Source organism: Pholis gunnellus (assembly GCF_910591455.1).
Source record: "Pholis gunnellus genome assembly, chromosome: 5".
NCBI lineage: Eukaryota > Metazoa > Chordata > Actinopteri > Perciformes > Pholidae > Pholis > Pholis gunnellus.
This window is the reverse complement of record NC_136531.1, coordinates 4,102,513-4,124,595: the sequence shown is the minus strand read 5'-3', so window position 1 is coordinate 4,124,595 and position 22,083 is coordinate 4,102,513. Positions and strand designations below refer to the sequence as shown.

The 22,083-nt window shown below is 43.9% G+C and overlaps 1 protein-coding gene across 1 annotated transcript; it reads left to right on the top strand.

Annotated features, from left to right (window-relative positions):
* Window positions 1–557: 557 nt before the first annotated feature.
* spred2a (sprouty related EVH1 domain containing 2a) lies at window positions 558–18,411 on the top strand. The gene is made up of 6 exons (XM_079159811.1): window positions 558–741; window positions 11,708–11,882; window positions 12,523–12,691; window positions 13,522–13,586; window positions 16,897–17,052; window positions 17,413–18,411. Exons 1-6 carry the CDS (start codon window positions 716–718, stop codon window positions 18,103–18,105), a joined length of 1,284 nt encoding a protein of 427 aa, XP_079015937.1. The 5' UTR covers window positions 558–715; the 3' UTR covers window positions 18,106–18,411.
* Window positions 18,412–22,083: the final 3,672 nt, after the last annotated feature.

Genomic DNA, 22,083 nt, shown 5'->3' with positions numbered 1-22,083 from the left:
CAGGTCTATTGGTTCGTGTTATCTATTGCTGCCATATGACACATACAGTGTAGCATTTGTAAATTATTATTATTATTATTATTATTATTATTATTATTATGATATGGTGGCACGTGACTCTGCAGTCCTTCGGGTCTGACGTCACCGTCTCCCCTCCTCCTCCTCCTCTTCCTCAGTCCGCTCCGCTCTGCCTGCGCTCACTGAATCCAACATGGAGTAAGGAGGAGATGGGGCTCGTCCGGGGCCATCCTCACCGATACCAGCGCACCATTTTCGGTCACCGCATTCCAGCCCGGTCCGGCGGGGGAGGAAGTAGAGGAGGCGGCGGAGGAGGAGGAGGAGGAGGAGGAGGAGGAGGAAGAAGAAGAAGAAGAAGAAAAGGCGTAGGAGCAGGAGGAGGTGGGAGAGGAGATCGGATGCGCCTCTTCGGATGCGCTCCAGTAATTGAGGAGTGAAAGGAGAAGAGGAAGAAGAAGAAGAAGAAGAAGAAGAAGAGGAGGTGGTGTTGGAGGAGGAGGAGGAGGAGGGGGAGTGGGGAGGGAGACGGAGATCCGAGAATACATAACGCACATCAAGAACCGAGCGGAGAGAGGGAGAGAACCGGATCCTCCGCCGCTTCTGCCGCCGCTGCCGCTGAAGGGCGAGGAAACATGAAGACACCGCACTGTGCAGACGCGGCGGGAGCTTATTATTACCGGAGGTGAAACAGAAAAAGATGAGCGAGGACACGCGACCAGACGAGTGAGTATAATAATAATAATAATAATAATAATAACACACCGCATCATTATTATTTTCTAATTATTATGATTAGCTGCGTATTGGCGCGCGGCCGCTTGTGCATTGATCACATGGATAGGGATTGGTCCTGATATGTTGTTATGGGCTCAAGTGTTGAGGGGAGGGGGGGGGGGGGGCTCCTCACCCTCATCCTCCTCCTCACCTTCCTCCTCCTCGTGGAGAGGTTGGTTGAGGTCGGAGAGATTTCACAAGAAGAAGAAACGCGTGCAGCCTCCTGCAGATGTGCTACAGTCATAACAGAGAGGAGGCGATGGGGGTGCAGTTTGCATCATGATGGACTTGACAGAGCAGACAGAGGAGGTTCTGCAGAGGCATTGCATGCAACATCCCAACATGGCTTTATTAATGAGCGCGTTAGCATGTCCTTGCTTCATAGAAACTGCTGGTTCCTGGTTCCTCCGCCGGTATGAAGCGGCCTGTCTGGCTCATGACCCCTTTCCAATGAGGCCACTGTATGTTGTGACTCATCATGAGGGTGCATATGTCTGCAGGCTGTGACCAGTTCAAAGCGGGATTATTCCTTCTCTGAAGGGGTTTGTTGTTATTTAATTATCCAACAAAAAAAAATGTTCCAGGTACAGATTAGACGGTAAAATACGATCCAAGATTCCACTTTGAGAATCAGGTTTATTGCCAAGTATTTGCCTTGGTGCAGCAATAAAGACATGTAGTCCTATCCTGTAAAGAGCCGGAGCAACAGATTCATTAGGTAGCTATTAAAGCTATTCCATATTTAAAACGAGGAAGGATTTTACGACTGTAGAAAGTTATCATGGTAGCGATCATATTATCCTTCGTTGTAATGATTGCGAACAGCAGAATTCAAATGTTTAGTGCTGTGGCAGAAATCTGTGCTTGAACTTTTTACGCAGTGCTGTTTAACCATTACATGAGCCGTTAAAGGGTAATTCCGGTATTTTCTAACCCTATTTTCTCATGTTTTTATGAGTAATTCAGTGAGTAATCGGGACAACAGCTTTTGAGTCCGGTACCTTAGAGAGAATTGAAAGTTTCTCCTGATGAGGTCTGTTTGTTTTTGTGCACCTCGCTTGAAGAAGTCTCGTTCTGAAAAGCTAAATATTCAGCGCCAAATCTTTCAGACATCACTAAGCTGCGCTTTCTGTCCTTCGAACACAACAATCTCAGACAACACCTGGACTCCTCTCTCTCCAACTCTCACTCACTCAAGTCACATGACACGATAACAAACGGAAAGCGCAAAATAACCCAGCACTTTTAGTGGACATACATTGACGGTGAGGAGTTTAATTTAATAAGATTACAGCACAACCAGTTAGCGGCTGCAGCGTTCTCCTTCAGTACTGAACCAATGGTTGCACACATTAAACACTTAGACACAAGATAAAAGGCGACAGTAGGGCCCAGGTTGAAAAATACCAAAGTTACTCTTGAAGACGTCAGTATGTTTCAAAAGAAGTGCTCGTCGGAGCATCAAGCGTGCTGAACTCCAACACTGGAATAGACCGAGCTGCGTCCGACAATATTTCTAATTTTTCCGTCACCAACAGTTGTTTTTTTTCTTTAACTCTCTGTTTTCATTCCTCAAAATTCTGCTATTTTTCATGGTAACAACTGAGTGCAACACCCAGTTGCACTTCCTGGAAAGACTTTCTGAAGGCGCTCATTTCTGGGATGCGTAGCAGTCTAGACTCTAACAGTCGAAAGCTGTTAGAGAGAGAGAGAGAGATCTGGGAGATGCAGACAGGAGGTAGAAAGACTTGACTTCAGACGTGGACGTATGTCGTATGAGTTTATACTGAGACCTTTTGATCGGATGCACTGATCCAAAAGATATGGTGAATCAGGTCCGGGTACAACCTCCAGGTGTGCAGATGTGGCAGCAGGTATGCAGCAAAGGTGAGCGGCGCACTGAAGGCTAAAGTACACACAGGATTACGATGGATAAATGTAGCAGTGAGAGGAACGTGTCATGTGAGCGTATATCAGCAGACTCCAGTTGATTGTCTCAACAAGATCGCAGGCCTCGCTTCGTTTTCTTTTCCGGGCCTCTAGATGTTGTTTCCTAATTGTAATAAAGTACTAAAAGCTGCAGAGTTTGAATGAACCGTTTGAATGAACTCCTCAGCAAATCAGATTGTTTGTCCCGGGTGGAGAGCGTAGGCTGCAGGTAACCTGACGAAGCAGGCCAGCTTTTCTTTGGACGGCCTCGTGCTGAGCACACCCCAGCAGGTAAACACATGACTCACGCGGCCGCGTTCGGCCAGATAATAGGCTCAACTTGTGAAATGTTTACCCAGACTGCACCAGGCCGCAGAGAGAAGCAGGTAGCAGGCTGTTCGTTTGGACGCGTGGGTGTAATTCTTCGCTTTGGTCACCCCCTCACACTTTCAGTTTCAATTTTATTGACTCACTAAAATCTGTTGATACACTCGTCGTCTCCAAAGTAAGACATTCGCTCAGGCCTCATGCAGGCCGAGTTAACCCCTCTGCAATAGGGTGAAATGTTGGTGATAATGTGTAATTGTGATAGTCTCTGAAAATGAAGGAATCAAACATCAAAATAAAACATATATGCAAGTAAAGGACGGTAACGTTTGAAATATATTTTAACATTCATGGGACTATTTATTAAGGTTGAACAATTTTGAAAACATATCTTATTTCAATTATTTTGACCGACATTGCAATTGCGATATGATTTGTGATATTAGTGATATTATATCACACAGTATGTGATTTAAATGGTATTTTGAAACATATTACGCCTTTAACAAATATTGTGCGTCCTGCGATTGAAAAATTGCATTAGGCTGATTTTGATAAAGTTTTGATTAATTATGCAGTCCTATTATTTATATTATATTTACCCGTAGTCTGTTTTGTGTTAATGCAATTGAACCTACAGAAGAAAATTCCACGATGCGGAGAAGCTGAATGTTGTATAGTCAACGGCTTTGTTTAGCAGCAGCACAGCAACAACGTCAGAAAAGTATTGCTCAATTACAGCCGAGTATGTCAATTCATTCATTCATTCACATCTTTATTTAAGCCTCGAAAGAGAAGACAACACTCAGTGAACGCAATCACACTGAGGTGAAGTGATGTCATCGTCCTGAGTTGTTCAGGTGTCGTCAGAGTGTCGAGAAACAGCAGCAGCAGCTCAGCAGCTTCACCAACGAGCCCGATGTGCAGCGGGAGGTGATCTGATGCCTGCTCGGGAGTTTTCTTTGTTTTGTTTGGAGCATTCTTGGTTTTCATTGGACGGTGAGGGAGTGAAACTCTCCCCTGCCCCTCACCAGAGGTGTTCATGTGGGGGTGTTTCTTATTGATCGGGCAAACCGATGCCCCCGGACCCGCCCACAGAGAGCTGTCGATAACGCCGGAGGGGAGGGAGGAGGGGGTTGAAAATGACATTGAGGAAAGGTCAGCATGGCAGCAGTGTCCCCGGTGCTCCGGCTCCACCCGCACACGAAAACATCGATTTTATATTAGTGCTGACCTCCAGCTGAGCTGCTGGTGCCCGGTCACTTCAGCTGAGACGCTCCGGTGCTCGTAGACGTGGAGACAAATATAAAAAAAACAGATTTGGGGCTATTTTGCTTCCATAGGATGTCACCTTTCAGACCAGTGGAAAGAAAACATCCAAAATACACGTTTAGCTGTTTATTTTCCTACTTTGTCGGTTTGCGTCTGTAGATTTCTCCTAAATTCACCAAAAGTTACCAAAGCATAATGCCTCATTTGCATCTTAAAACGTACAATTTCAGAAAACTTGTAATACAATAAATAATCCTCTTACTGTCGGTAATGAACTGGTGAAGTTTCATGGTGATATCTATGAGTTAATTGTTTGACCCTGTTCACCTGTAGTGTCTTCTAAATGTCTGTACTTTAACTAAACGTCTCTTTAAAGGACGTTTTCTCGAAATGAGTTTGTTCTCAGACTCTGATCCAGAAATCTCCACTTCAGCAGCTCTTACATACACCAAACTGTACAGTTTCATTCCTCTCTATGTTCTGAAGGTTTCTACAGAGAGGTTTGTTCACACATCATTCAGAGACTCATTTATACAACATTTTAATACTAAAACCATGGTGAACATTTCTTTTCTGGGGGGCTGTTGACAGTGTTTTCTGATTTACGGTGCGACAAGAAAATGTATCCAAAAGTCCCTCTGTTTTATTTTGTGATATATATATATATATATATATATATATATATATATATATATATATATATATATATATATATATATATATTGACTGATATCATCCTACAATCCATTCAAATTGGGGTAATGACTTCGACCTCATCCCTCTGCCATGATATCTTTATTACGTTAATTTCTGTCTGATAAGGAATTTATGTTGCAATTATTTTCCACAAATAACGCTCCTTATGGCTTATTGGTGGTCAACATATCATCATCGACCAGCACGATCACACGACTTGTTTTTACCTACAACGATGGAATTGTTTGTTGTCAAGTCAACTTTAAAGTAAAAACAGTTTATCAAAGTCACAGAAATACACAGGGACTTAACATTAAGTATTGATAACAGCCGCATGCACAGTCATCAGCTCATGGAGATAATGGGTTGGTGAGTCACATCTGATAATCTGACACTCTTTGAATCTACACTGTAGCTGCTGGAGCTAACGTTAGCTTCAGAAACTGAGCCACTAAACGGCCTTGAATTCTGAAAGGTGGAAGCAGGTATGAGGTCGATACCCAGCAGCTGCTGCATGTGTGAAATCTGTCCTGAACACTGTCTGTCAGGTGTAAAAAAAGAAACCGTGTTTGACCCTGTTCAACCTCCTATCAGGAGGAAAATACCTTGAGTTGGTCTCTCAAGACTTGTGTCTGCAGCGGCAGTAAAACAGTCCAGGTTCATAGTGCCGGGGAATCTAAGGTCACGGTGTGATGCATTCAGGGTGTTTTCTGAGAAACCGGTTTTTGTTTACTAGTTCAAGCGGATACCAGAGGTCGTAAAGAATTGCAGAGCGAAAGATCCAAAGACGCAGGAACACGAGGAACAGCAGATGAATTATCATGTGACACGGAAAGAAAAAACAGCGCTGAGAGTTTTCAACAGACAAGAGTCACTTAATCAAGAAGGTTTAATGAAATAACCTGACATTGAAGTTTACCAGAATAAAAGTCACAGACGGTTTGATATGATGAACGTGATCATTAAATCACAATCATTAAACTGCCCGATTGTTTGAGGGAGTAACTTTCTCCCTGTAAGCTGTTGTTTATGAGATGTAAACATAAACTTCACGAACTGTTCGTCTTTTTATATTCGTGCAGTAAATCTTATTAGTCCATTTTAAGTACAGCTGATGGACTGATCACTTATTTTGCATGTGCACCCAAGAAATGGATGTTTTCTCCCTGTGTGAAAGGTTAAGAGTATTATTAAGTAATTTATGTATATTTCTTTATTCTATTGTTTGTCCAACTGGACTACATTCGTTTTTTTACAATGACTATGTTTCAATATAAAGTTGAAATTGAAATACTCTTAGAGTGTCTAAAACATTTATTTTCAAACTAATTCAACCAGATCTGACCCTTTTTGACCTACAGACCACCAAATCATAACTTCCTGGGATCATTTTAACATTTTAGGTGTTGAAGTTGAGTTTGGAGGTCGGCGATGAGCGACGTCCGACCGGCAGCGGGGCGCCACTAATGGAAGATGGATTTCCTTTGTGGGTCGATGCGGATCGACTTCAAACGCCGCTCACGTTTCACACATCCGGTGGCAAAAGAAACAAAACAAAAAAACACAACCTCTAAAACATTAAAAAAAACATCACGCACACTTTACGTCTTTGTGATGGGCGAGCGAGGGAGGAGAGTCATTGAGAGGTTTGGCAGAGAGCGAGTCAAACACCAGCTGCTGCTGATCCAGACCTCCGAGACACAAGGTTTTCCACGCTGATGATGATGAAGTCATGAGCCCGGATGGACCGCGTGTGTGTGTGTGTGTGTGTGTGTGTGTGTGTGTGTGTGTGTGTGTGTGTGTGTGTGTGTGTGTGTGTGTGTGTGTGTGTGATTGACAACACGTGTGTTCCTGTGGGAGCATTTTGTGTAGTTATGTACTGTGTGTGTGTTTGTCTTTCATGATGATGGAGCAAACAGACCACCAGAGGCTATTATCTGCATCTCTGGTCAGCTGTGTGTGTGTGTGTGTGTGTGTGTGTGTGTGTGTGTGTCATGCTGCTTGTTTAAGTGCATCCACACACTGTTGTTAAAGTGCTCTAAGCAGCCGTTTCATTACCGTGTCCTCTGAGGACAGGGCTGTTTGAGGGCAGGGATGTCCAAATGGCGGTTTGTGGGCCACACTGGGCCTCCATAAATAACTACGTGTAGCCTGTTTCCACCACAGGAACCAAGGACATGTTTCTTTTTAGGGACTCGAGGAACCCAAAACTGTCCCTGCTGTGGGGGTAGAACATTCTGGAGTTCACTGCCGTTCACTGGTCCAAACACAAACTTCCTGCTGCAGCTTCTTTCGCCCATTTAAACAAGCTCTGGTTTCCACCCCTAGAATCAATATTAGAACATTTCTTATGATGTTGTTGCAAAATGTAGATCTCTTGGAGACGCGCCCCCCCTGGAGTCTTCTTTTCCCGATCTTCAAGTCGTCTTTGCCTTCAAGTTGTATTCCCTATTTCACCATCAGTGAACTAAGCTGCAGTAATAAATATGGAGGATCAAGAGAAGCAGAGAGCGGAAGTATTCAGGGTCCTACCCAGGCAGTGACTTGTAGTTCTGACGAGTGAGGCCGATGTTGAATGGTCTTAAAACGTGCATTCTGCCATTCAGCTGCACAATTCTGTGAATTCACCCGTCAGTGCCTCATCTCCACAGCTGGTCAGGGATCATCCCTCACAGCTAGTAACTCGTAAATGTTGGCGCTTTAAGGAAAAGAGTCAAATTCTTGGTCATGATTACCAACTGATGTTGACGTGACCAACGTTACCTCCGCTCATAAAAAACACAAACTTTGGTAACCTGAGAAATAAACAGACGAAGATACTTAAATGTTGGGTCTGATTTGGGGTTTTCGAGTTAAGGTTAAATTATTTTGATCCATATAATGTAAAATACGTGTTGAGTCCGAACAACGCACCATTTTATATGGCATTTCATTTAGTGCACAGAGATTCTGTTGGATCAGCCGCGACTTAATAGGACAAATACATTAGCTGAGTCATCAGGTGCAGGTCCTTTAGCCGGTAAAAACTGTCTTGTAACTCCCAGCGCAGCTCTGTAGTGCATTTCTGATCCGAGACTGTTAGTCAGCTGCTCTCTGTGCTCAGACAGTCGGTGAGAGGAAGCATCGGTGATACAGCGCTGACGGAAAAACAAGCTTGTGTCTTAACAGAGGGAGGAGTTACCGTAGACCAGCGTGACAGAAAGCCGACAGAACGATATCTGTGTGCTCAACCTCCGAGTCCTTTGAGGACAACAATGTCTACTTCAAAAACACCAAAATACTACACATTATTATTTAAATCTTTCAACTTCAGTCCTGATCATAACTGTCCAATCATGTTCAGACTTATAAATGCCAGTCTGAGGACATAACGCCCGTTGTTTTGAGATATGTCACGGATTAGCAACAACATTGACTTTGATGCATTTTTATTTTTTTGTGCAGGAACAATAGGATGTATTTACCTCATCGAGCAAACTTGAGAACATGTGGTGGAAAATTGTTAAAACTGCAATTTTGAAGGCCTCTAGATTGAAATGACTTCTCACAAGGAAACGAAACACTGACGGTCGTTGGACTTTGTGTCTGAGTCAGTTGGTTGACATCACCTCACCTGTCCGGGTGGAGGTGGGCGTTGTACATTATAAACTTTTGACCTTCTCTTTATGAGCCTGACAACGCTGAGACACCTGGCACACACACACCTACACACACACACACACACACACACACACACACACACACACACACACACTCCTGATAAGAGCAGTCCTCCCACTAAAATGCAACCTACATTTTCTAACCTGGAAAGACCTTCAGAGGGACATGGTGTGTGTGTGTGTGTTGTGATATTATATAACACACACACACACAAAGCTACAACACACTGGAGCCATTCAGACAATGTACGGATGCTGACTGGAACATTGTATCTTTTATGATGCACACATTACAGTCGGTTGTATCGTGTGTCGTGCTGAAAGTATTAGGCCGCGGTTACATCTGTATTTTAATTACGACTTTTGTCATCCGATCACAACAGGATGCATTAACTGTGAAGCCTGTGCGCTCCGAGATCGGATCTCGAGGTGTCCGGGCTCACATTGAGTTTAGATCTCAGTGAGGCGTGGACATCATGTGGGAACAATCGGAACATTTGATCAAACATCGATCTCCATCATTTTACCCCCACACTGGAGTTCCTCTCTTGGATTTTGTCCGTTGCCATCTTGTTTTTTTTTGCGGTGAACGAAAGTGACCATATTTGGAGTGATGAGGAGCGACGTATACAGCTCTGGTAGCAACCTGCCAATCACAGTAGCCCCGCCCTAGATAATACCCTGCTTTATGGTCTGTTTGACTCTAAATGGACCATAATGTACTAAATGAACATCATGCTGTATTGAAGAAGACTTGAAACTAGAGATTGAGACCATAAACTCATGTTTACAATGTTTACTGAGGTAATAAATCAAGAGAGAAGTAGAGTCATTTTCTCATAGACTTCTATACAACCAGAGGAGTCGCCCCCTGGTGGACACTAGAGAGAATGCAAGTTTAAGACACTTCCTCATTGGAGGTTGGCGCCTAGTTGGAGCAGAGCGGAGTCAGAGTCTGTTAAGTTAGGGCTTATGAAAACACATTTCCTGGTTTGACTGCTTAAAAAAAAAGCTTTTATAGGAAATTGTGTTTATCGCGGAATTAGCCAAGTTTGTTAGCAGCTATTCTTCAATTAAACAAGTCTTTTAATGCTGCAGGGAGGAAACATTACGAGGTGAAGTAATTATGGGAAATTAAATGTGTCTTTCCACCGTTTTACAGCCGCTCCTTTGATCACAAAATACATCCGATTACTATCCGATCAGGCAGGTCACATCCAAGTGAACTGGACACACATGAGGACTGGGTTCTGATGTGGTGCATCCGATCACTAAAGTACCATTGAAAAGACTAGCGTAACCATGACGGCACTAAATCGATCAGTCGTTCAAGACAATTTGTTTCAGACTCTTGGTCGGCTTTATAATTTTAAGGCTCTAAAATGGATTTCCATTATATCTGATAGAGGCATCCATGGTGATCAGCTGTGAGCTAAGTCGAAACGTGCACAACGGTCATGTGACTGTTGAGTTGAGTCACATCGTCGCCTCGTGCCAACCGAGACCAAACTCAAAGGAACGTCTCTCCGCTGACTGTCCGCTACATAAATTCACTCTATTTATCTTTGAATTGATCTTTAGGAATCAGCCACATGGAACCGTGAAAATTAAAGGATAGAAACGATGGACAGAACTTAAAAAACGAGGACTCATAAAACTGAAATTATTTTACGTATAGTAGTTGCGGGGATGATTTCTGTCTGGTCCGATGTGTCGTAGGGACAAACCCACCGATTGACCAGCGTCCTAAAAAAACCTGACTGACTGCAGTCTGAAAAATACATTTTACATCATCAGTCATTTTGTAAGTGAAGGTGTCACTGTTTGCAAATGGAGGATCTCTCATTTTGGAACCAAACTCAAGTATATAGTCCCTCCTGTGTGTGTGTGTGTGTGTGTGTGTGTGTCCCTGCACGCTGCCGGCAAATGCAGTGATGACTCATGCTACACACACACACGAGCACCATCTGTTTGACAGGCAGGCTGAATCACACAGCGGAGGGAAGCAGTGTGTGTGTGTGTGTGTGAGGCCTGTTAGGATGTGGCGTCGGCGGCGCGCGGCAGCACAGCTCGACAGCCTGTCGTCAACGGAGACCGGCGTGACACTGTGACCGTGGAAACAGGATGTACGAGAGATGTCTGAGTATAAAAGGCAAGACGGAGAGAGAGTGTTTTTTTATTTTTGTATTTTACCTCGACGCGCTTCAGTCGGCGTCTCCATTTTATTTTATCTTCTGAGGGTGAAGATTTAGTTTCTGCCGGCAGCTCAGACGAGGGTTTGTTGGTTTTCTGTGTGTCTGTGTGTGTGTGTGTGTGTGTGTGTGTGTGTGTGTGTGTGTATGAGCACAGGTGAATGCTATGTTCAGTAAAGAACATAAAGGAAGGTGTGTCATCCTCAGTGCTGCGTGTTCTGATTGGACCACACTACTGGCATGAACTCGCTCACCATTGGTCGGTCTGATCCAGGGTTTCTCCCAGGCGGCAACCTCCAAGTGAAGCCGATGCAGAAGTGTCTTTAAACTCACATTCTCTCTACTGACCAGCAGGGGGCGACTCCTCTGGTTGTATAGAAGTCTATGAGAAAATGACTCTACTTCTCTCTTGATTTATTACCTCAGTAAACATTGTAAACATGAGTTTATGGTCTCAATCTCTAGTTTTGAGTCTTTTCAATACTTGAAGAACTAACGTTACGTTACTGAGCGCCAGTTGGAAAAAACTATACCAAAGATAAATTTGTGGTCAACACAGTGGTCAACAAAAAACTAATCGTAGCATGCTAAACATACGAGTAGAAAATTATAGAAGGAGACAAACGGCTTTACATTTGGTCGAGAGCGCATTATCACCTGTGAAGGACTCAAAGTTTAGGAATTGGGACTTGACTGCAAAGACTTACGACTTACTTGTGACTTGCTGCCACCTGTTTGGTATCCAAAATGTAAAAAGTGCTTTTGGCGCCATCCTTCCGCTTGCCTTCACCTTGTTACTGTGTAACTGGTGTAACTGTGTGTCTCTCCGGTCTGTTGCAGTGACAGCTACATTGTGCGCGTCAAAGCGGTGGTGATGACCAGAGACGATTCGAGTGGCGGCTGGTTGGCGCAGGACGGCTGCCTGAGCAGAGTGGGCGTGTGCAGGCTGCTGGCGAGCGAACTGCTGGGACGCAACACCTTCCTCATCCACGGAGAACGGCTCAAAGACAAGCAGGTCGGTGCAGCGGCATTTTAATGACAATAAAAGAGCTCGTTTTTTTATTCAGTCACAGCTTTTGCATCCCAATGTTTCTGCAGAAATTACACAGGTCTTCTTCTTCTGTCTATTTCATCCCCAAAATGTATATAAAGCAATCCTTTGTCCTGTTAATGTGTTGTTTATATGAGAGGATGAAGGAAAACTTTCACAACGGCTAACATGATGTTACTCAGTTTAATAAATACAGCACATGATTTATAGTATTTTGTATGACAATGAAATACCTTGCAGTTAATTATCACTACCCTCTATTATTCTGAATGCCACATACAAACACCAGAAGTCTTTCTCCAACGTTATTTTAAAACATGAGTTCAGTTCATCGTTTTCTTGCACAGTTTATTGAGAAATAACCGAGGCATTGTTCCAGTCTCAAGCTTTTTGGCTTTATACCACAGCTTGTAAGATAAGAAGACATGCTGTCAACAGCTGTCAACATCAGGTCATTTATTTATTCGACATACAATACATTTGTGGATTCACACTTTTCTTGATGCAGCACAAAACTCCTAAATGGTGTCACTAACTCCTGTATTGAATAAGTTCATTATTCAGGTCGTCTCATCGTGTTTGTCCGATGTGATTTTGCTTCCAGGTGATCTTGGAGTGTTTCTTAAAGAAGGATCTGGTCTACACGAAGGCCACGCCGACATTCCACCACTGGAAAGTGGACAACAGGAAGTGTGGTCTGACCTTCCAGAGCCCGGCCGACGCCAGAGCCTTCGACCGCGGGGTGAGGAAGGCCTTGGAGGACCTGACCGAAGGTACGCACCGGTCGCACACTTCAAAGAAGAAGGCTCTAAAGAAACAATTCAGGAGTTTAACGTATGGCAAAGTATTGGGATACCTTTTGAAAGCAACTATGTTGTGTTTATGTAAAACACTACTGAATAACTTCACATGATCAGCGTTTAAAAGTCAGTGAGTGGATTTAGCCAATCAATTGTTTATGTCATGCAAATTAATAAGATGTATGGGGAAGTTGCTGGCTTCACCAAAGAAACAATTTAACGTTAGGTTTAAACAACAAAAGTACTTTGTTAAGTTGAGACAACAAAACTACTTTGTTAAGTTGAGGCAACAAAACTACTTTGTTAAGTTGAGGCAACAAAACTACAGAGAAAAGATCAGTTTGGGTTTAAAGAACTACGTCTGAAATGTAACTTCTTACGTAGCTTTTGTAATTAAAAAATCTGGGAATCCCTGCGTCCATCCCCGACAATTGTTTGCATAGAAGCGACGCAACATTTTAACAGATAACGTATCACCTTCATGTAAGTGTGTGATCATTTTACGTGTTTGAGATCAGGCTGATTAGAGTTCAGCACAAACCTAAACTGAGATCAGAACCTGATCCATACCTGCATCTTTAAGGCCGACTGAACAGTGCTGGTATACTGACGCAACCCAAAAGCATATTTCTGCTTTATTTTATTCATTACTGACTGTTAGAATTCCAGCAACGCATCAGCTACTCTATAAATTACTTTTGAAAATAGCCAAACCCAAACCTGGCCTGAAAGGTCCAGACCGTGATAAATAATACTGTTACTGCAAATGAATTAAAAGAAGTTGTGTCCCGTGTGTCCTCCAGGCTCGACCACGTCCTCATCGACGCTGCAGAATGAGGCGGAGCTCGGCGATGACGACGTCTTCACGGTGAGAAACTCCTCGTCCTCCAGCTGATAAAACACTGATGAACGCTGAGGATGACTTTGACAAACTGAATGCATTAGATGTCTGAGTGGAGCGAGCGTTAATAAAGAGCCACATTTTCCCAACTTCATCTCCATCTTTCGTCAATATGACCCATTATTACTTCATTTTTTAATGCTGTGCATCATAATTCACATTCCTGGATAGAAACTGTGTTTTTCCCTCTTAAGTGTTCTATATTTTACCAGGAGGAAAATACAGGGAGGGGCTGTTTTTTGTTATTTTGGGTTCAAGATTCAGAAAATTGTGTGTGTGTGTGTGTGTGTGTGTGTGTGTGTGTGTGTGTGTGTGTGTGTGTGTGTGTGTGTGTGTGTTGGGCTTTGGGGGGTGTCAGACAGGAAGCACGAAGGACGGGAGGGGTTTGGTATGGTGGTGTTTTTGACCAGACACACATCGCAGTCACCATCGAGCAGCACACACACACACACACACAATCACTTCACTATATTTCTTTATTTTCCACAGACATGAATTTTCCTAATTTCTTTTCATGTTTGTAAAAGAAACCATGTGATTTTAATGTGCAGACCACATAGGAAAGTTGAATGTCAAGTTGCATGATTTTGCGTCATGTACGAAGCTGGAGTCAGGTCGAGGTTAGCTTAGCTTAGCATAGAGACTGGAAGCCAGTGGAAACAGCTAGCCTGTCTCTGGAAACCATCACTATACAGCTGTGGTCACCTTTGTTAGTTGTCATCTCTCCTCCCTGCTCTTTAAACTGTACTCTCTTCAAACACATACTGCATTTAGTACATTCACAGTGTCTCCTCCACCTCCATCCTCCGATGAAGGGACCAAGTCCCGCTTCCTTCTTCAGTCCAGTTTTTCCGTCTTTCCATTGGCTTCAATGAAAGAAGGGTGTATCGTTTCCGCAGGATGTCCAGCTATGGAGAAGAGTCTGACCTGTCAGTAATCCGTCACTGAGCTGCCTGTTTACATAGCTGGCCTCGTTTAGAGGAGAGCCGGGCTGACGAAGGGGAACGTGGCTGAACCACCCCGGCTGCAGATCATTCCCACCCGTCCTGTCCGCAAGTCTGAAGTCTGGCTCCCCGAGGAGGAGGAGGAGAAGGAGGAGGATGAGGAGGAACTAGAAGAGTTCGACTCAGAGGCGCTGAAGAGGCTCGGAGGACAATGAGGATGTAGATCAAGCTTTGCCAGGAGTAAATAAAACCCTGCCGGTCATAAAGCAGTGCTTCCTCTGGAGGCCCCTGAATAACGGAGGAGATCCTGAGGAGATCCTGACCAACTGCTGGACTGGGTTTGTTGGAGAAACAGCAGGAGGTTAAATGATGTAGTTATGAAACTATGGAGGTTCTAAGCACTGAAACACAGCTGCGTCACAAAATCTGAACACTAGTAAAGTTTTACAGAATTTGTTATATTACACAATAGTTTCAAATATAATTAGAAACTATTTTTATCTGTACCGTGCAATGTGCTCTGAGAGACTAAAGCTGGGGTTTGTCGACTCTCAAGGGGTCTGAAACTTGGCAGGCAAACACCGAATCGGGACGGGTTACTTTTAACGAAGGACGGCGGCGTTTATGCGCTGTTTGTCGATCGGACTGCCGCTTCGTGTCATTAAAAAGCCACGCCAAGCCGTCTGATGGGATGCTGAGAAATCTGGGCTTTATCTCAAAGACTGACCACTGTGTGACACAGTCGGGGACATTAACACACTAATAAAAGAGGACAAGTAGCAAACCTCAGGCTACTGTGGAAAATGCAATTTCCCAAACATTTTTATGTTATGCTAATGTTTTACAAGGCGGGAAATGTTTTCACCATGTTTGCCAGGCCTTAAAGAGGCTCACGTTGCATTTTGGTGAGAAAGATTGAATGTGAACAAAACTCACACGCAGAGATGCAGAGATGCAGCTTTAAGAGGAACAGTTCACACAGAATTCTGTAAAACAGTCAAAAGATTTACAGAAATGTAAAATAAAAGCAAAATGACAGTTTGTTCTTGTGCGTTTGCTCGCTGCACAGCTGAAAGTAACCCAGAAATGTGAGAAAGCAGTTCATTCTCTTCGCTGCGAAGTTCGGCAGGTTCTTCAGTTCCTCAGTTTTCTATTATTCGAAGGAAGTCTTCTTGTGTGATCCGAGCGAGCCACATGAAAGCTGCAGCTTGTGTCGACCCCGAAGGATGACGCAACCCAGCACACGCCGCCGAGCGCTCAGAGGGCCGCAGGCCGCAAAGCGCCGGGGCTGGGATTCATTTAACGCCGGCCCAAAAAAAACACAAAGACTTCAGAGACGTTTGTGCTGCTCTGGAGGTCTTTTATTTTTCCTCCTCGGACTTGACTAATTGCACACAGAAGTCTGGTGGAGTGAAGCTCAGGTGGCTTCAGAGAGGAGTTGATACGTGTCACATTGTTTTACATCATGAGCTGACACAGTGGGTTAACTTCTCGTCAAGATCAAAAGACTGCGTCTACAGTCACAAAATGTTACGTTTTTTGTCCTTATTCTGGAAAAAACAATATACAAACTAAGCTGTTTACATGGCCAATGAGAATGAATACTCCAATGATATTCCCTTTTACATGCAGCCATGCATTCTACAATTAACATAAAGCGCCCCAATGACGTAGGTCCTACAGCTATGTCCTATGAATTATGTTATTTCCCTCCTTTTTGCAGCTGCAGTCTTGTTGCTCTCGTGGTGTACTCGTCACCGTTCTGCGAGTTTCTCAAAATTGTGTTCTTCAAGCAAATTTTTTTTTTTTACAGCTTTGCACGAGAACAGACTGGTTTGTGTGTAGTATACGTCAACAGAAAAAATCTCACCAAGAAGTCTGTTAAGTAGCTGTTTCGTAGCTTTCGATCAGATCACATGATCTTCCTTCAGGTCCATTGTTGTCAACGTAGACACGAGGAAGACGCGCTCAAAAGCTGAAAATAGTTCAACAGTTGTGGAAACGCTGCAGCGCACGTTGTGTGACGAGGAACAACCAACCACAGCCGGAAGACATCTTTTAGTCAGTCTACAGTAAATACATGGAGGAGAAGGTAATCCGTGAAGTGCTCATAGCAAAATGTTTTAACATCTACTACTACTTCCCTGCTCAGAGCAGGTATTTTCAATCAGCTATCAAACCTGAAAACACCTGCGGTGAGATCACCGATTGGGGTGTGGCCAGGGGTGCAACAAAGCTGAGTGTTTGAGATCAGTTTTCAGTTTTCACAACAGAACGAGCCTTCAAACATTCCTGCAGGTTTTCATTCCCACCGTCTCCTCTCTGTCCTCCAGACGGCCACCGACAGCTCGTCGAACTCGTCCCAGAAGAGAGAGCCAGCGATGCACACGCTGGCCCCGCACAACTTCTGTGAGGCCCGTCGGCACCACTGCATCCTGGGACATTTTTACGAGCACCACCGGCCCTCTGATCACTACTTCCTGGACCAGGTGAGTAGAGAGCCTGAGCGGTGCAGCTCGAAAATGGCTCAAGATCGAATTGAGCTTGAGTTATTCTCAATGACCCACAGTGAACATCTACATCGTAGATACAATGACGGATAGAAATGCAGACATCACAAATCAGCATCAAAATTATTATTATAAAAATGTTGCATTTCTGCAAAGCCACATCTGATTTGCTGAGATTTATTCATAGAACACATTTGACTGAACTAACCATAAAGAGTTCATGACCCACAAGGCCTTGCAAGGAGAACTGCTGTTAGCAGCTGTGTTCCCCTGTTCCTGCTGACCTCATGTCCCCCTGGAGACGTTTCAACAGTTTCCGTCTCCTCTGTGTCCCTGCAGGCGGTGCACATGTTCCCTCGTCACGTCAGCTTCCAGGTGGAGGATGAAGAGATCGTGCGCATCAACCCCCGCGAGCGGAACTGGCTCACCGGCTACGAGGACTACCGCCACGCCAACTCCACGCGCGACAAACTCGCCCAGCCCGACAACCTCGACGCCTACGTACACTTCGCCAAGAGCGAGCCGCCCAAACACAACTACGCCTACCCGTACCCGCTGAGCTGCGACGTGCAGCGGGGCTGCGACGGCAAACCCGGCTGCCTGGAACTGGGCGGCGGCCACAGGGCGGTGGTGACGGTGCAGCCGCGGGCCGTGCAGCCCAAAGGCAAGCGGCGGAAGGAGGACGGCGAGCGCTCGCGCTGCGTTTACTGTCAGGACATGTTTAACCACGAGGACAATGGGCGGGGCCGCTGCCAGGAAGCACCTGACCCCATCCAGACCTGCATCAGGCGGGTCAGCTTCATGTGGTGCGCGGACAGCCTGCTGTACCACTGCATGTCGGACACGGAGGGGGATTACTCGGACCCGTGCTCCTGCGACACCAGCGACGAGCGCTTCTGCCTGCGCTGGTCGGCGCTGGTGGGTCTGTCGCTTCTGGCGCCCTGCATGTGCTGCTACGCCCCCCTCAGGGCGTGCTACCGCTGCGGCGTGGCCTGCCGCTGCTGCGGCGGGAAACACAAAGCGGTGGGCTGAGGCAGCGGGGGCTCGTGGGGAACGGAGGCCGCTGTGACTTTGCTGTTGTCGTTTGTCTTGTCTACGATTATCAGGAGGAGGAGAAGAAGAACTTCGTCTCAACAGATGGAAAAAATGTTCCCTGTGTTTTTTTTTATTTTTGTGACATTGGAGACCAAATGGCTTCCAATTCTCACAAAGACTGAACAAAGATTCTTCATTTAATATATAAAATTATATATATTATATAATATATATATATATATATATTATATATATATATAAATATAGGTATATGGGTACATTATATTTTTACACTCATTTGTTTCAAAGGCTTAAATATGTCAGTATGAATGTTGTCTTGTTTGTTGAGGGAACTGCAGCTCATTGGCAGGATTTAGGGGGTTTATTGTCAGAAATGGAATATAATATTAATAACTATGTATTCATTAGTGTGTGATCACCTGAAACTACGAATCGTTGTATTTTCGATAGCTTAGAATGAGCCCTTTGTATCTACTTAGGGAGCGGGTCCCCTTCAGCCCGCCGTGTTGCATCGCCATGTTTCTACGGTAGCCCAGAACGGACAAACCAAACACTGGCTCAAGAGAGAGCCTTTCACGGGGGGGGGGTGAGCGGAGGAGTATTTAGTTGGTTGCAATCTTCAACCTCACCGTTTCATGCCACTAAATCCTTCACACTGCTCCTTTGAAACATTTTGGACGCACACAATCATTTCAGAAAAAAAATAAAATGTGGTGAGATAATTTCACCTTAAAGGGTTCGTTCAACAATCTGAGAGCGTTTTCACTTCTTTTTAAAGTTAGGATATCTGTCTGTCGTGTCACAGCCCGGCTATTAGACCGGACAAAAACAAGAGACGTGTCTCTGGTTCCCTGACGTTCAGCAGAGGCACTCAACTGGTCTGAAAGCTGCTCCGCTTACCTCCCCGCAAACAGAACAGATAAACCAGTTTGGCTTGACCAGTAAAATGGCGGCTCCCGGTCCTGAATAATCCAGAAACACAATGACAGTTTGCCAGAAGGTAACCGTTTTGCAAAAAGTCAGATTTCAATCTGAATAAATGTAGTTTTGTGCAGATCAATGATCCATTTTTTGCAGTTATAAAACATGCTAACGAAACCCAATTTGCACAGTTTGACCTCATTGAATCATCCCCTGCTGTGTTGTGTACTGGTCCGTCTGTACTGGTCTGTGGTCTAGAGGTTTGTTTGATGATGAGAAGAACAAATAACCCAGTGAGAACAAAGCTATGACAGAACACTTTAGATACTTCAGCTTAATGTGTGTGTGTGTGTGTGTGTGTGTGTGTGTGTGTGTGTGTGTGTGTGTGTGTGTGTGTGTGTGTGTGTGAGAGATCCTTTTATTGATTGAAATATCGACACGAATGCCAGAAAAAATCATCAAACATTGTCAGAATATTTGAGTCTGGCAGTTCAACTCGAAGACATTTTCCTCAAATTTCTTTGCTAATTTAAAAATGTTTTGATCACAAAAGTCTTTGATTGTCCTGTTTCTTTATTACAAAGTGCGACTCGCGTTTCAAGGAGAAAGGTAAAATAAGTGCCGAGTCTGAGCCTGTCGATCCCACAACACAACGAAATGAGCACAAAGTCTAAAAATGCATTACAGTGTGAGAACTTTTCCGAAGAAGGAAAGCGATCATTTGAATTATGACAGCAATGGACAGTTTCATTTTCTGTGAAAGGTTTTCTTAGTTCAAAAACTTTTGTAGAAAGAATACAGTATTTCTGTCAGTTTTCATGTTAACCAAGTGCAACACCATGAATGTCTACTATCTCCATATTTAAATACTATCGCGTCTCCCGCCTCTCAATAGCCAAGTTTCCGTCTGCATTTTTTGGGGAAAATCGTCAAAAGAAAAACGTGAATGCTTGTTTCCATCCACGACGGTTATGCGATTGTTATGAGTTGGTTCATCGAGTCAGCCAGTAGGTGGCGCCAATTCTCCGCCAAGAAGAGGGTGCAAAGAGATGACGTAGTTACAAGAGCACCAGTCAGACCTGTGCTGGTACAAAATGGATGTAAATATGACATTTCTGTTAGTTTCATGTATTAATGTGAGAAAGGTCACATCGGATCTGTGCGTAACGAGACTGTTTTAATCTGACGCTGTGTTCCGTCTCTTCAGCCGGACGTTGAAGTCACGCTTCATGTAATTCGAGAGTAAATATTTTTTTTGCGATATTTCAAGATTATTTTTTCGAATTTCTTGTATTTCCACTCTGTTTTATTTTTTTTTTGCGCAAATTTGAAAACAGGTGGATCAAAACGCACCATTTGACCGACGACGCTTCACTTTCCAGCGTGGCGTCATTCAATGTCGTTCTGATGGATCGTAGAGCGAAATGCTGATGGCTGGTTTGTGTTGTTGATGATGATAGATGTACCGTGAGCTGCTCAAAACAGAAATATCTGTCTTTAATCGGGATGATCTTTTACGCAACAACTCGTCAAAACTCCTCTTGTGTCGAGCGAGACGCAACAACGCTAACGACAATAACAATCAAATAAATCAATGGCTAGCTCGCCGTCTTTGGCTAATCCATTTCTTGTGCAAATAAATACAATCTTAACATTTAATTGAAGCTTGTTTTTACAACTCTCCATGATGCCGTCGCTCGATTATTTTATTGTAAAGAAACGGATTCGATCTTAAAGCTCCTTTATAAGACTTTGTGCTCTTTTCACAGAAACAGGAGTGAGTGTTTGTTAACAGTGTGAGCGAGAGGCCTGAACATTGAGATGAAGCTGAAGCTGGTGAATAAGCTGCAGCACGTCTGTATACAACAAACCTCAGTCGTCATCACCGCGCATGAAGAACAAACTTCGGCACGCGTGATGCTAAATCGTTTGACTGGAACGCCGCGCTTTCCTTCCACCGCGTAGACGTTTTTGACAACTCTTGTGAATGTGGCGACCAAACTGACAAAACAATCGGACCGTTTGCTGTGACGAAGCGTTTGTCTCGTGTAACTTTCAGTTTATGTCTTAACGCTGCCGCCAGTCTTTGCTTTGCTTTCCTTCCTCCGAGGCAGCAGCTGGTCTCAGGTCAGTCTTATGAAAGTCAACGGGACTTGAGACTTACTTTTGGATCGTTGATCTTCATTTCAGCTTTATTTATACATGTGTTAATTGTTTTATTATATATTTCATGTTTTTTCTCATGTTGTTCTGCAGTTCCACGCAGGGATCATTGTGGTGGTGCATTCAATGATGTCAGGAAATCTCAATCAGAAGGAAAACATGACTGAAGGGAATTCTGTGTTTTCTTATATATAAAAAATGTTTTTATCCAACTTTCAAAGCTCATGTGTCAGAGTTTAAGCTTTTTTGGATGTATTTTTACTTTTCCAGACTTTGTTTCCGTACAAAATGAATATTCATTCAGAGTAAACACAAAGTCTACGTCACTGTTTGTCAGCGCTACGTTATCGTGATCATATCGTTGAAGTTTGAGTGCAGATTGATCCGTAAAATATGCGCTACAATATTCACTATTATATCGGTGACGTCACTGACAAAATGAATGTAGACTTGATGTTGACTGTGATGGATCACACATTTTAGCTGTGTGACTTTAAAGCAGAGTCGGCAACATTTTGTGTTTTCTCTCCAAAATGTCGACACTTTTGGATGGATAACATTTGCTCCACACATCCAACCAACTTTTTGGGCTCTTCTACAAATTTTGGGGGCACTTAAACTTTGGAAAAAATTGAAACGCACAAGAGGACGACTTTACGTCCCAGTCGAACGGAAGTCAGAGCGTCTTTAGCTTCTGTACTGTGACGTTTTCCCCAGTGAATACTTATTATAACAGCGATTTAAATCAAACCCTCGGCATTTGATTTGTCCATAAAAGAGTAGGTGCTCAGAATATGGAGCTACAGAAGACTGTGCCTCCAAACCAAGCTAATTTATATTCTGGCCAAAGTGTGGAACAAGAAATTCAGA

Bases quoted from the DNA above. Each gene is read 5' to 3' on its own strand.
- spred2a (XM_079159811.1), top strand. From the start codon at position 716: ATGAGCGAGGACACGCGACCAGACGA. The intron at 12,692-13,521 runs GTACGCACCGGT...TGTGTCCTCCAG, and splicing joins CTTGGAGGACCTGACCGAAG to GCTCGACCACGTCCTCATCG. The intron at 17,053-17,412 runs GTGAGTAGAGAG...GTGTCCCTGCAG, and splicing joins ATCACTACTTCCTGGACCAG to GCGGTGCACATGTTCCCTCG.